The sequence below is a fragment of the Trypanosoma theileri genome (assembly GCF_002087225.1).
Source record: "Trypanosoma theileri isolate Edinburgh chromosome Unknown TM35_Tth_8_V1, whole genome shotgun sequence".
NCBI classification, from domain to species: Eukaryota; Euglenozoa; class Kinetoplastea; order Trypanosomatida; family Trypanosomatidae; genus Trypanosoma; species Trypanosoma theileri.
The window spans coordinates 416,416-428,781 of record NW_021639850.1 but is presented as its reverse complement, the minus strand read 5'-3'; the positions used below and the strand labels follow the sequence as shown (position 1 = coordinate 428,781).

Below are 12,366 nucleotides of genomic sequence, written 5' to 3'. Positions count from 1 at the left end.
TTTTTTTTTTTTTTTTTTTTTTTTTTTAAGACCTTTGTCTGAAAATTTTTTACTTCTTTGTTATCCTTGCATAACATCTTGTATTTGTAAATTCGTTTGAACTAGCAGTGTCTTGTAACAACTACTGAAAAAACGAGAAGGAGACGTCCTTAAGGAGTTCACTGCATTATTTTGGTTATTTTGCATCATGATACTGACAGTATTTTTCTTTCTTTTCCTTTCGATACTTGTGTTTTTTGTTTTGTTTTTTCGTAATGTGTTGGAAACAGGACGGTTTTGGTATTGTTAACGAAGAGAGAGAAAATCAAAAAAAAAAAAAAAAGAAAACAGAGTATCATTCCCTTTTGATTTTTTTTTTTATTGTTCTTCCTTTAAGAATTTGACTGGAAATTGTTTTTCTTTTTAGCAGTAAAATATTGATGAATGCCAAGGGAGATAACGGCCTGTATTGCGTGAGATATATTTTTATCTGTTATATGGATAATCTTTTGTTGTTTATTATTATTATTATTATTATTATTTTTTTTTTTTTCGTTGGGAATCATTGAGCTATCTATAAAGGGATGGATACCTAAAAATCTTATCCCATTTGGATTTTTTTTTTCGTTACGCTGAGACCCCATCGTATATGAATGTTAAATGTTGAGAAAAGTATTTACGGAGAGGAAGAAGAAGGAAAAGAGCTACACAATCATGATATTGGTTATCATGTAAAGAAAATAAAATGAGTGGGTGAGGAGGAGTTGTAGTTTTTTAGATATGTTTTTTTTATTTTTATTTTTTAATTTGCCTTTATTGTGGATTGTGTTTTTCATTGGGAGTTTCATTGTTGGGTAAGGGTGAAAAAAAAAAAATGATGATGATGGCACGATGAACTCATACGAAATGATTCATTCTCTGTTTTTTTTCTTCCACGGATTATGTTTTTTTAATTATTTTATTTATTTATTTATTATTTTTTTTTTTTCTACCTTCTTAGATTGCTTGAGAAATTATTACTTTCATTTATCTAGGTAAAGTTTGCGGAGGTAATAGTATTTCTTGCTTTGTTTTATAGGAGTTTTTTTTTCGTAGTATTTAAGTACAGTCAAACTTTTTCGTGTTTTTCTACCAAAAAAAATAAAAAATGAGGGGTTCCACTCAAGGCAACGAAGGAAGACGAGGAAGTGACCGAGGAAGAGGTGGTGGGCACCGAGGAGGAGGTGGTGGAAGCCGTGGAAGTGGTGGGGACCGAGGAAGAGGTGGTGGAAGCCGTGGAAGTGGTGGAGACCGAGGAGGACGTGGTGGGGACCGAGGAAGAGGTGGTGGAAGCCGTGGAAGAGGTCGCGGTGGAGGATTTATTGGGGGTGATTCCCGCATGAATCAAACAAGGGAAAAAGATGCTATAATGGATTTTGCGAACGAAACATTTGATTGCCCATTGGAGGCAAATACGAATTTATTCCCACTGGATATTGATAATAGGAAAAAAATTTATATACATATTGTTTCTTATGAAATGAAGGGGGGTGCTGGTGATTTGCAAGATCGTTTAAAGATAAAGGCTTGTGAAGAAATGCTGAAAAAGATGAAAAAAGAAATTAATGATCAAGGTTCATTTGATTTTGATATCTGTATATGTACAGGACAAAGTATTCTATCTCCCCAACCATTGCCAGTTGAGGAATACTCATTTGGTTTTGAAGTTAAAGGAAGGAAGGGAAAGACAACCCAATTTTATCAATTAACAGTTGCCAAAAAAGATTGTATTACTCTCGACATTGATAAACATAGGACAGAAATAAACTCTATTATTGGTAAAGCTGTAAAAACATGTTACAGAGATAAAATTGGAGAAAAATATATTGATATTAATGGGAATGGAACCACTGTAGGTTCCAGGATTGCTACCTTTGATGGGGTTATTCCTAAGGTATTTGCAACAACTATAAGAGGGAAAAAAAGAACAATATTACAGATTGATATTTCTGTTACCGTCGCTTCAACACGAAATTGTCTAACGGTAATAGAAGAACTAAAAAGAAGTGATTCTAGAGTAATTGATAGATTAATAATTGAAAAATTTATTAAAAAAAAGGTTTGCACCATATATAATGCTTCTCGGGGAAGTATCTATACCGTCAGTGGAATTAGCGACAAAAAAGCAAAAGATGCAACAGGATTAAAGGGAAATCCTGAACAAACATATGTTCAGTATTTTGCTGAACGATACAGGATGCAGATAAACCCAGAACAGACTTTATTTGAATGTAAAACATCGTCCGGTAGAAAGGTTTTTATTCCCCCTGAAGTTTTATACGAGTTATCTATTGATGAGAAAGACAGACGTCAGCTACCTCTTTTATGTTCTATATATCCTGATGATCGTCGAAAACGTGTTGCTGATGTCTTAAAGAGACTTAAGACAGAAGAAAATGGAGCTGCCATAAATATTTTAAAAAAATATGGTATTTCTTTTTCTGATAAAGAATTACTTGTCAGTGGCTATGTACTTGGTCCTGTGGAAATTTTAATTCCACGAGATCAGGGATATAAGTCCGTACAAACCCTTGGGGAGTGTAATCAACAAGGTTTTTTAAAAGAACTTCAGGTGTTACATCATCCAGGAGATCGACGCTCTTTGGATGTCGTTATTTATGATGAGACAAACCGAGGCGGAACCGTGTTAAACATCATTAAGAAAAATTTGGATTCTATTAATTCGCCTGTACGACTAGAAAATGTGTATCATGTGAAAAATATTAAAGATGCCAAGGGGTTTTCATATAAAAAAATGATGGCCTTTGCTTTTTTTCGTCAAAATGGAAAAGAGAATTATCAATCTCTAAAGTCTATATGGACAAAAAAAGATATTTTCAGTCAAATGATTGTTAAAGACTTAACAGAATATCGAGAGGCATCCATAGTAAAGGCTGTCTCTCAGCAAGTTTCAGCAAAACAAGGAAAATTAAACTGGGTTATGGATATTGCAAAATGCTGCCCATTACTTACCCAAAAAATGGATAGTAATAATGGATTACTTATAATTGCAGGGGATATTGGACGAGATCAGGTAAACGTTAGGTTCGAAAAATCAACAATGAGAGAATCAATATATACAGTTGCTTTTGTTGCTTTTTTTGTACGTGGAAAAGACTGGATAACGTACTGTAACCATTATCATGTTAATGGAAAAAAAGAAACAATTTTTTCAAGTGGTCAAGATGCGAAAAGTTCGCAGCTTTCTGGAGGTGTATTAATTCCTTCAGAAGTACTTTCTGAAAAAATGGAAAATTTTATACAAGATGCCCAAAAACACTTTAATCAAATGGGTCTCAAGGTTTCAGCCCTCTTATTTTTGCGTGGATGTGCTTCTGAAGGAGAAATGATAAATGCGCAACAACATGATGTTGATTTTTTAAGTGCATATTTAAAAGACAATGTTGCATGGGCTGCTGTGGCAGCTCAGCGTTATGTACACACTAGATTAAGCGCAAAAACTCCAGGGAATCCTTCATTGTTATGTAATGTACCACGGGGATTTGTAACAAGTGAAGGAACAGATAAAAGGTTTGGAGAATCATTTTTTCTTAATGGTGCGAATTGCACTCTGGGACACGCACGTTCCACACTATATGTTGTTTTTGGAAGAAAAAACATTTTTGAACTCTCTGAATTACAGAAACTCATTTATGGAATGTGTTTTCTGTACCCTAATAAAACCGATGCTCTTCCACTTCCTCTTCCGTTAAAGTGTGCTTCAGAGTATGCAAGAAAATTTGTTCCACTACGAGAAGTTGAAACATTACCGCAGTCTTTGAGGACAACTATGCACTACCTCTAGTCCTAGAGCTTTTTACTTTTTTTTTTAGAAGGTAGTTGAGGGGCTGGTAATATGATAGTGGATAGAAAAAGAAATTATCATGCTTTTTTTTTACTATTAAGAAGAAAGTAAAATGTCTTGGGGAGTTGTTTTAAGTTTTTTTTTTCTTTTATGCTCTTTGCGAAAGAAAAAAAAAAAGACGAAGGTCAATATAAAAGTGATTTTGTTTCGTTCTGATTTGTCTATCAAGGGAAATGGACTACAGAAGAGAAAAAAAAAGCGACGTCTTGGGTTTTGGCTGGTGTTTCTACAGACATTTTCTTAATAGGTTAAAAAGAGTGCAGTAGGGGGCTATTTTATGATACTTTCAATCTGTAATAATAATAATAATAATAATAATAATAATAATAATAATAATAATAATAATAATAATAATAATATCAACAATAAATATTCCTGTATTTGGTCTTTCAGTGCATTTCGCTTCTTATATGTATTTTTCCTCTTTCATTTCTTAAGCAGAAAGAAAAAAAAAAGAAATTCTTCTTTGATTGACGTTAGTTTCACTATTATCATTGTTATTCTTTCTAGAGAAAAGAGGAAATGAGCATGAAAAAAACAATAAGGGGAGAAAGAAAGGTTATGATGCGATTATTCTTAATGCTTCTTCTGATTGAGTTTGCTGCAGATTTGCACTTTCCTACTACAGAGGCACTCGAGGTGGAAGAAGCAACTCGACTGCAACTGCAGGAACGATTTCCTCTTGAGTTGAATCAGGAAGGGGAACAGCTTGAAAATGTTATGAAGGAATTGTGGCGTGGAGAGTCGATGGCAGTGAAACCACTGCCGTGGGTAAAACTTGATATGAGCAATGGTAGCATTGCTCTTCAGGGAAATGTAAAGTGTGGAGGAGGCTACTGCCCTAGTGAGGCTCCAATATGTTGCGGCAAAGCTCCATCATATTACTGCGTTCCTGGTGGAAGTAAGTGTTGCAGTGCTTTAGGTAGTGCTGAGATGGCGTGTGGACAAAACACAGAGTGCTGTGCCACAAGAAATAATGTAACGTGTTGTGGGAAAGATACGGTATGTATAAAGGATGGTGATGAATCAAAATGTGTTAAAGATGTCTGTGCAATACATAATACTGCTGACGAATGTCTAAATGAAGAAGATGGATGTGGATGGTGCTGTGAAGAACAGCGGTGTGTTTCAAATGGTACACGTTGCTCAATGGGAGGCACTGCCATTGTCTCTGGTGAAGTATGTCCTTCACTGTGTCAATACGCAAACACTTGTGGTCTTTGCCTATTGTCTCAAGAATATAATACATCAGGACCTTGTTTATGGTGTTGTAGTACACAGTCATGTATTTCCTCTAGTAGCGCGTTCACGTGTGCAAATGACCAAAGAGTAGATAGTTTAGGTCAATGTTCCGCTTGTCAAGCAAATGGAGCTGGAATAAATCCACGTTTTATTGGAACATATGCTCAGATTTTGGCAATTCTATCAGCTGTAATTCTTATTATTGGAATTATGTCATGTATTGGAGTGATACGGGCCTTTGTGTGTTATCGTGGTAGTATTGTGACACATAATGGAATGCGTCTAGCAGATGTGGACGCACAACGTGCAGTAAGACGTCATGGTTTTGGTTCGAGTGAACCACTTTCTACCGGTCGCCAAGCAAAAAATAAGTTAAAAAGTTACTTAAATACTATAATATCAGTGTTAAAGTCAAATTCAAAGTCAAAGGTGGAAGGGGAATATAAAGAAGGGGATGAAAATTCTCCTTTAAACAGTGTATTAAGTTGCGCTAAGTGTCAGCGTACATTACAGGCACATGCACTACCTAATGTTGCTAACTCAATGAAGGGTATAAAAACGCCCAGAAATAGAATTATTGAAGATTCAGTTAGGAAAAATCAAGAAGTAGATGATGATATCGTTATTTTATTACCATGTGGTCATTTGTTCTGTCGTCCTTGCCTGGGACTAAGAGTAAAAGAGAAATCTTCGGTAGTAATAAAAGATAAACATATAGAACAACCACAATCGTTGACGTCAGTTCAGTTTGACAAAAGTAATGTCAATGGAGAAAACAATTTTCTTTGTTTTAATACCGAAGGTGATGCGGCTACATCTGAGAACAGAGAGACTCGGTTATCAGAGGGATCCCCTGCTTTGTTTGCAGAGGAATATCAGAATTTACCTCACCAACATTTAGAAGGACAGAGAGCAAGATATGAAGAGGTTAATGTAACCGAGAGAAGAGAATCTTCACATTCTCAAATAGAAAAATGGAGAGAGGGATTATTACGTTCCTTGCATGGTCTTCATAATAAAAATGCTCATACAAATGTACAAGAAGAAAATGATGAAAACGTTGTACAGAAAAAAATAAAACACAAATGTCCTGTATGTCAAAAAGCTGTAAAAGATGTGCTTCTACCCGAGAATATTCTTCAATTATAATGTTTGGGGAGCATCAACTATCGAAAGATAATAGTTAAAAGAAAAAAAAAAGAAAAACAAGGAACAAAATGTTTTGAGATGCAGCGAGGTGTAGTGTGTGTCTGTGGGGTTGTGGGTTGTTGTGGGTTGTTGTTGTTGTTGTGGTAGTGTAGTGTAGTGTAATGAGGTGGAGGGTGTGTGAATCTAATGCATGCACACTTGTATCCTCTATTGGTGACTAGGTATACTTTTTTTTTCGATATGCAAAAATGAGCGATCTACTTTCACAGTTTATCTGTGATATGTCTAAATGCTACTTGACCTATAATTTACGCCCTTTCCTCCCTCTTTTTATTATTTAAATGTGTAAGATGAGCGTTTAGCTACTTTTGATTGTTCGATTTGACTACGTTTGTCGATGGGGTAATTGAAACGTCAAAGTGTTTGACAAAAGAATTTTTTTTTTCTTTTTCTGTATTCTCTATCTTGTTGGGATTCGTTGCGACGTTTGCCCTCTGATTTTTCCCCTGTTTTTTTTTTTTTTTTGTCTCTGAAGGGATAGTGAACAGGACAAAAAGGAACAGGCCCATTGACACAATTGCCTGTGCTCATCAACCTAGTTAGATCTTTTAACTAGGATAAACCTTAACTTAAGATAATTTATTGCAACATTTCTTATTATACTTTTTCACATTTCTGCAAAAATTCGCAGGTGTGGGTGTTTGTTTCTCTCTTTCTGTGTGTGTGTGTCTGTCTTTGGTCGTACTATTCAGAGTATGGTTTTGCCGCGGTTTTCTTTCAACATCTCATTTTGGCTTCGCAAACATCCGTGGCGTACTAATGCCGCTATAGGATCATCGATTGGATTTTGTGCCGATGTTATGGTTCAGTGTGTGTTTGGGAGACCACCTCCGCCATCTGACTCACCTCTGGTAATAAAATGTCCTGGGTTTCTCCATTTCCTTATCTCAAAACTTAAGGGTGTGGATAATGCCCCTGTTCCTTGGATTGATCTCCGGCGCAGCTTCATTTTCTCCAGTTTCACAGTAGCTTTTAACACCTACTTTTTTCTTAGTGTGTATCGAAGGCTGGATATTCTTTATCCACCAGCTAATGTTACACGACGCATAGCCCTAGTAAAAGGGTTTATGAGTTGGATAGCGGCAAATTTGACTACACCCTTGTATATGTTTTATGTGACAGTGCTAAGTCATTACTTTATAAATCGCACCGGTCGTCGGTATGTTGATGTTGTTGGGGGAGGTGAAGTTGGTTGGTCTCTAGATTATCCATATTTTCGTGAAGAAGTGGGGAAACAATTATGGCGACAACTACGAAAAGATTGGCCAGATATGACATTATATAGTTTGGCCTTTTGGAGCGTTAATTGGCTGCCGATGTTTTACTATATCCCTCCTCATTTCCGATACGTATATGGATCTTTGCTTCAGGTGGTCTGGAGCTTTATTATGTCTCACTTGATGCATCGTAATGTAAAAGTGAATTAATTTGGGAATAGTGGTGAAACTAACTACTAAAAACGTTGTAAATGCACATTATTATTATTATTATTATTATTATCTTTACTATTATTATTTTATTGTTTATTATTATATTAATAATAGTATTATGTTTATTATTTACTTTCAAAAAAAAAAAACCGGTAAAAATGTGATATTCATGCCTTTTTTCCCCCAAAGCACTATTGTGTGATTTTCTTACAAGATATACTCTTTACTAGAAGAATAAAGGAAGGCATAAATTAGTTAAAAGGACCTTTCTTTGAATATATATTTTTTCCTGTACTCATGAAGCGCACGTCGTTAAGGGTGTTGCATGCCACATTGGCTCTTATGCAGGGTTGGGGGAAAGGGTCTTCCTCCGGTGGCGGATGGGGCGATGATGATGGAGGAGCTGCGGGTGGCTGGGGCTCTGGCGGAGGAAGTGGAGGAGGCGGTGGCTGGGGTTCAGATGGCGGAAGTGGAGGAGGTGGAGGCTGGGGTTCTGGCGGAGGAGGTAGAGGAGGCGGAGGCTGGGGCTCAGATGGTGGAAGTGGAGGAGGTGGTGGACGCTGGGGCTCTGGCGGAGGAGGTAGAGGAGGCGGAGGCTGGGGTTCTGATGGAGGAAGTGGAGGAGGAGGCGGCGGCGGCTGGGGATCTGGCGGACGAGGAGGAGGGCGGGGTGGGGGCAGCCCGTGGAATGAGGGTGATGCCGGTTGGCAGGGAGCGTCTACAGGGGCACGTGCCAATCGCGGACGTGGAAGTTTCCGCCGCGGACGGGGTGGGGGCACAGATGGTGTCTGGGGACAGCCCAGCGCGGTAGACGAGGAGGCGTGGTCTGCTGCCCCACCTAGCTTTAACCCACCGGTGCGGCGTGTGGACCCCCTCACCCTTACTGCTGTGGAGGTGGAAATTGATGGTGTTAAAAAGTTGGTAGGTCAACGGGTGCAAGTATCTGGACTTTCTGACGAAACCACATGGCATACGTTGAAGGATCATTTGCGCCAAGCAGGTGAGGTGACATTCTGCAAGGTTTTTTCAGGCGGAAGGGCGGTGGTCGAATTTGTTACCCCAGAGGATGCTGCTCGTGCTATTACGGAGCTACAAGCGTCAGAGTTGGAGGGGACGACACTGTTTCTTCGAGAAGATAGAGAAGATACTGTTCTCGTAAATACGCGTAAAAAGATAAGAGAGGCTCGGGATGCTCAGCTTCGTGCACGAAAAGAAGAAGCAGAACAGCGACGACGAGAACAGGCTATATCAGAGGGCGATATGGATTCGACCACATCTGTAGCTGAATCAAAATCGAAGAAAGAGGAGAAGAATACAACAGAAGCAACTGCGGCTTCCGTTAATTAAGAACTCCAGTTGTCGAACCCAGTAAAATACGTAGTATCACTTCACAGAACAGGAAAGAAAGGGGAGAAAAAGAAAAAGAAAACATAAAGAAAGTGGAAAATATTTTGAGAAGGAAAGATGGTAGCGTTTACCACTCCCTAACGTACACAATGGCGAGACGATGCTTAGGATACCCAATTTAAAGTATTTCAGATTACCGTTAATTTATGTTGAGAAAATCAAAAAACAAAAATGGTGAGGTGAGTGTTCATAAAGCTGTACGGAAAGGGAATGAAGGGAAGAGAGGGAAGAACTACAGATAACGCGAAAAGAGAAAAAAAAAAAAAATGGGTTATGAGAACGATGAATTATCGTGTAGAATAAAAATATGCAGTAAATCTTTCTTTATATAGGGGATTGTTAATGCGATTGTTCCATTTTTGTTCTCTTTTCTTTTTGGATTTTTATTTTTATACTTTAACAGGACAGACGCTGTATTTTTTTTGTTTTCATTTTATAGCCCTATCAGCATTATGGCGAGTTCGTCGCTGGTGCGGGTGAAGGCTTCCATAGCGGATACCGCAGTGAAGCGGCTTATTGTTTGTATAGGTTGTGCTAATCAAGAAGAAAATGTAATGCGTGGAGCCCTTGGCAACCGTGTCGCACAGCAAATTCTTAACACATGTTCTCCTTCCCCAAGTGACATACATAACCCTGATGTGAACCGTTTACATCCACGAGATGCACTTGGACGAGCACGTCGACAGCAAAATCATCATCAACGGAAAGTTTTTTTTAAAGGTACTTCAGCTGTAGGTTCCGTTAGACGACATGGTAGCATACGTAATCCACAGACGTGGGATTCAGAACGTGTAGTAGACTACTTGGGTGTATGGTGTGATCGACTACTTTTGGGAGAACACACAAACCCATCAAGGTGTGCATTACTAGAGCCACGTGTACCGCCTATAATGTTTGGAGAATCACTGGAGCGTGTCCTTCGTTCACATCGCAACTTCCAAAGTAGTGATCTACTATTTATATTTGGTAGTTCTCAATTTGAGTTTGGAACAATGCGTCTTATTTCTTACTATGATGATTTGCTTACGTTTCCAAATGGTGGTCCATCGACTTATCAACATTCTTCAATTGGCGAAGTTTTGCAGAGGTTAGCGGGTCCTCCTAATGCCGCTTACGCACTCGTGTTGGGTATTGGTGACTCCAATGGAGTGTTTGCACCACTCACAGCAGAAGAGAATGTAATAGCAAATGACCGCATCATACCGCTTGCTAGTTTTACCAGCGCATTATGGACAGTAGACCCGAAAAAGGCAATGGAATATCTCTTAAGTAATCCTAGAGAAAATCTGCGACTTTGGCGTACCATGCAGTCTTCTTTGTTATCCACACGTGATACAGCTGTACTGCGCGCCTATGAAAGTGGTGTACCCCTGGACGCAAGAATAAGTCAACAACAAACTAATTATCTTGCCGAGACACTTTTGTCACGTTTATTTCCTCAGATGGATGAGAAATGAAAAAAAAAAAAAAAAGAATATTAATTGTTTCGGCAGTTTTTCAGTGTATATTAAATCGTTGTAAATAGTATTAAATAATATTCTTTTTTCTACTTTTCCTTTATTATGATTTTTACAGAAGGTTCTCTTGTTGTTATTCTTCTTTTTTTTTTTTACTTCTTCTTGTATATTTTCGCTTTAATAGTAGTATCTATCTTTATTATTATTATTATTATTATTCCAAAGAAAAGAAAAAGTACACTCAATTGATTTTTTTTTTTTACTCTACAAAAACTAAGAGTAAAGCATCATGACGAAGGCGTTGAAACTATTTAAAAACGCAATATGTCCATATTCTCAACGTGCTATGATTATGGCAAAAGAGAAACAACTTACTGTGGAAGAAGTGGATATTCCTCTTGGAGATGATAAACCAAAGTGGTACAAGGATATTAACCCACGTGAGACAGTACCAACACTTCAGGTTGATGGAAAGCGTTTTGTATATGAGTCAGATCTTATTATGCGTTACCTTGCCGGTATTACCGCAGACAAAAATAATTTGTTGGGTTCTACACCTTATGAACGCCACCGCGTGGAGTTTTTCATGTCTCAGGTTAGTGACCTTATTGGAGCATACTTTACTCTGAGTGAAGATCCTTTTAATGAGGCAAAACGAAAAGCGGTAGATGACAATACTGAATATATTGAAGCTATTGTTGCTGAACAGCAAAACGAAGGACCATACTTTCTTGATAAAACATTTTCCATCGCTGATATTACGGTATTACCTTTCTTTATTCGTTTCCACCCAGTTTTAAGTTACTATGCCGGTTACGATATATTTACGAAGGCTCCTCGCATGAAGAGAATGTTTTTCGAATCTATTAAGCGACCTTCTGTAAAGGAAACAACACTAAATCCAGAAGATTACATTGTTGCCTTTAAGACACATGTACCATCATCACACCTTACATGGCCACTCGCCCCAAACCATGTATTATTTGTTAATATGATGTGTCCTTTTGCCGATCGTCCACGGCTAGCATGTGCGGTAAAAAATATTGATTTCCCCATTGTTGAAATTGATTTGAGTAAAAAGCCCAAATGGTACTCATGGATTAACTATCGTGAGACTGTACCAACATTACTTACACCGCAAGGTTCTTATGTTCATGAATCTCAGCCTATTGTTCACTACATTGATGAACAATTTCCAGAGAAAGGTCCACAACTTCTTCCCAAGGATGCAGATGGTTCCTATTATGTAAGATTTGCTGAATCTAATGCCAGTTATTTTCATAGTGCCATGTATGGTCTCATGAAGAATCCACAAGACAAGGGTGCAAAGGAAGATATTGAGTGGGTGGGTAGTGAATTAGAAAAGCAACTAAAAGAACAACACTTTGGTGCAGGACCCTTCTTTGGCGGTAATAAAATGAATGCCGCTGATGTCTATGTTCTCCCCATGCTGGTACGGATGAAGGCGTGTGCACCAGAGTTGACTGGTGGTTACGATTTCTTCGCCAAACACAAATTACTTGAAGCCCTTGTGGACGCTGGTCTCGCATCGGAGGCGGGTAAGAAGGTCTTCCTTCCACTGCAGGAGTACCACAATCTATACAAGGCAAAGTTTGGTACCTCTTCATAAATTCCAGAAGCAACAACAACAACAACAAAAAAAAAAAAAAAAAAAAAAAAAAATAACATGAGACAGTTCCCCTCCAAGTACAAAATAGAGAATAAGATGGACCAAGAA

At 38.1% G+C, this 12,366-nt stretch overlaps 6 protein-coding genes across 6 annotated transcripts; all 6 read left to right on the top strand.

Moving 5' to 3' along the window:
* Positions 1-1,126: 1,126 nt before the first annotated feature.
* On the top strand, positions 1,127-3,823 carry TM35_000082730 (putative argonaute-like protein; the record flags this gene model as incomplete). The annotated part of the gene is made up of 1 exon (XM_029024138.1): positions 1,127-3,823. One exon carries the CDS (start codon positions 1,127-1,129, stop codon positions 3,821-3,823), a length of 2,697 nt encoding a protein of 898 aa, XP_028884541.1.
* Positions 3,824-4,444: 621 nt separating this feature from the next.
* Positions 4,445-6,274, top strand: TM35_000082720 (uncharacterized protein; the record flags this gene model as incomplete). The annotated part of the gene is made up of 1 exon (XM_029024137.1): positions 4,445-6,274. One exon carries the CDS (start codon positions 4,445-4,447, stop codon positions 6,272-6,274), a length of 1,830 nt encoding a protein of 609 aa, XP_028884540.1.
* A 755-nt stretch (positions 6,275-7,029) lies between these two features.
* Positions 7,030-7,761, top strand: TM35_000082710 (uncharacterized protein; the record flags this gene model as incomplete). The annotated part of the gene is made up of 1 exon (XM_029024136.1): positions 7,030-7,761. The coding sequence occupies one exon, from the start codon at positions 7,030-7,032 to the stop codon at positions 7,759-7,761; it is 732 nt and encodes a 243-aa protein (XP_028884539.1).
* Positions 7,762-8,061: 300 nt separating this feature from the next.
* On the top strand, positions 8,062-9,111 carry TM35_000082700 (RNA-binding protein RGGm; the record flags this gene model as incomplete). Its single annotated transcript, XM_029024135.1, has 1 exon — positions 8,062-9,111. One exon carries the CDS (start codon positions 8,062-8,064, stop codon positions 9,109-9,111), a length of 1,050 nt encoding a protein of 349 aa, XP_028884538.1.
* A 512-nt stretch (positions 9,112-9,623) lies between these two features.
* On the top strand, positions 9,624-10,628 carry TM35_000082690 (uncharacterized protein; the record flags this gene model as incomplete). Its single annotated transcript, XM_029024134.1, has 1 exon — positions 9,624-10,628. The coding sequence occupies one exon, from the start codon at positions 9,624-9,626 to the stop codon at positions 10,626-10,628; it is 1,005 nt and encodes a 334-aa protein (XP_028884537.1).
* A 289-nt stretch (positions 10,629-10,917) lies between these two features.
* TM35_000082680 (thiol transferase Tc52) lies at positions 10,918-12,258 on the top strand (the record flags this gene model as incomplete). Its single annotated transcript, XM_029024133.1, has 1 exon — positions 10,918-12,258. One exon carries the CDS (start codon positions 10,918-10,920, stop codon positions 12,256-12,258), a length of 1,341 nt encoding a protein of 446 aa, XP_028884536.1.
* Positions 12,259-12,366: the final 108 nt, after the last annotated feature.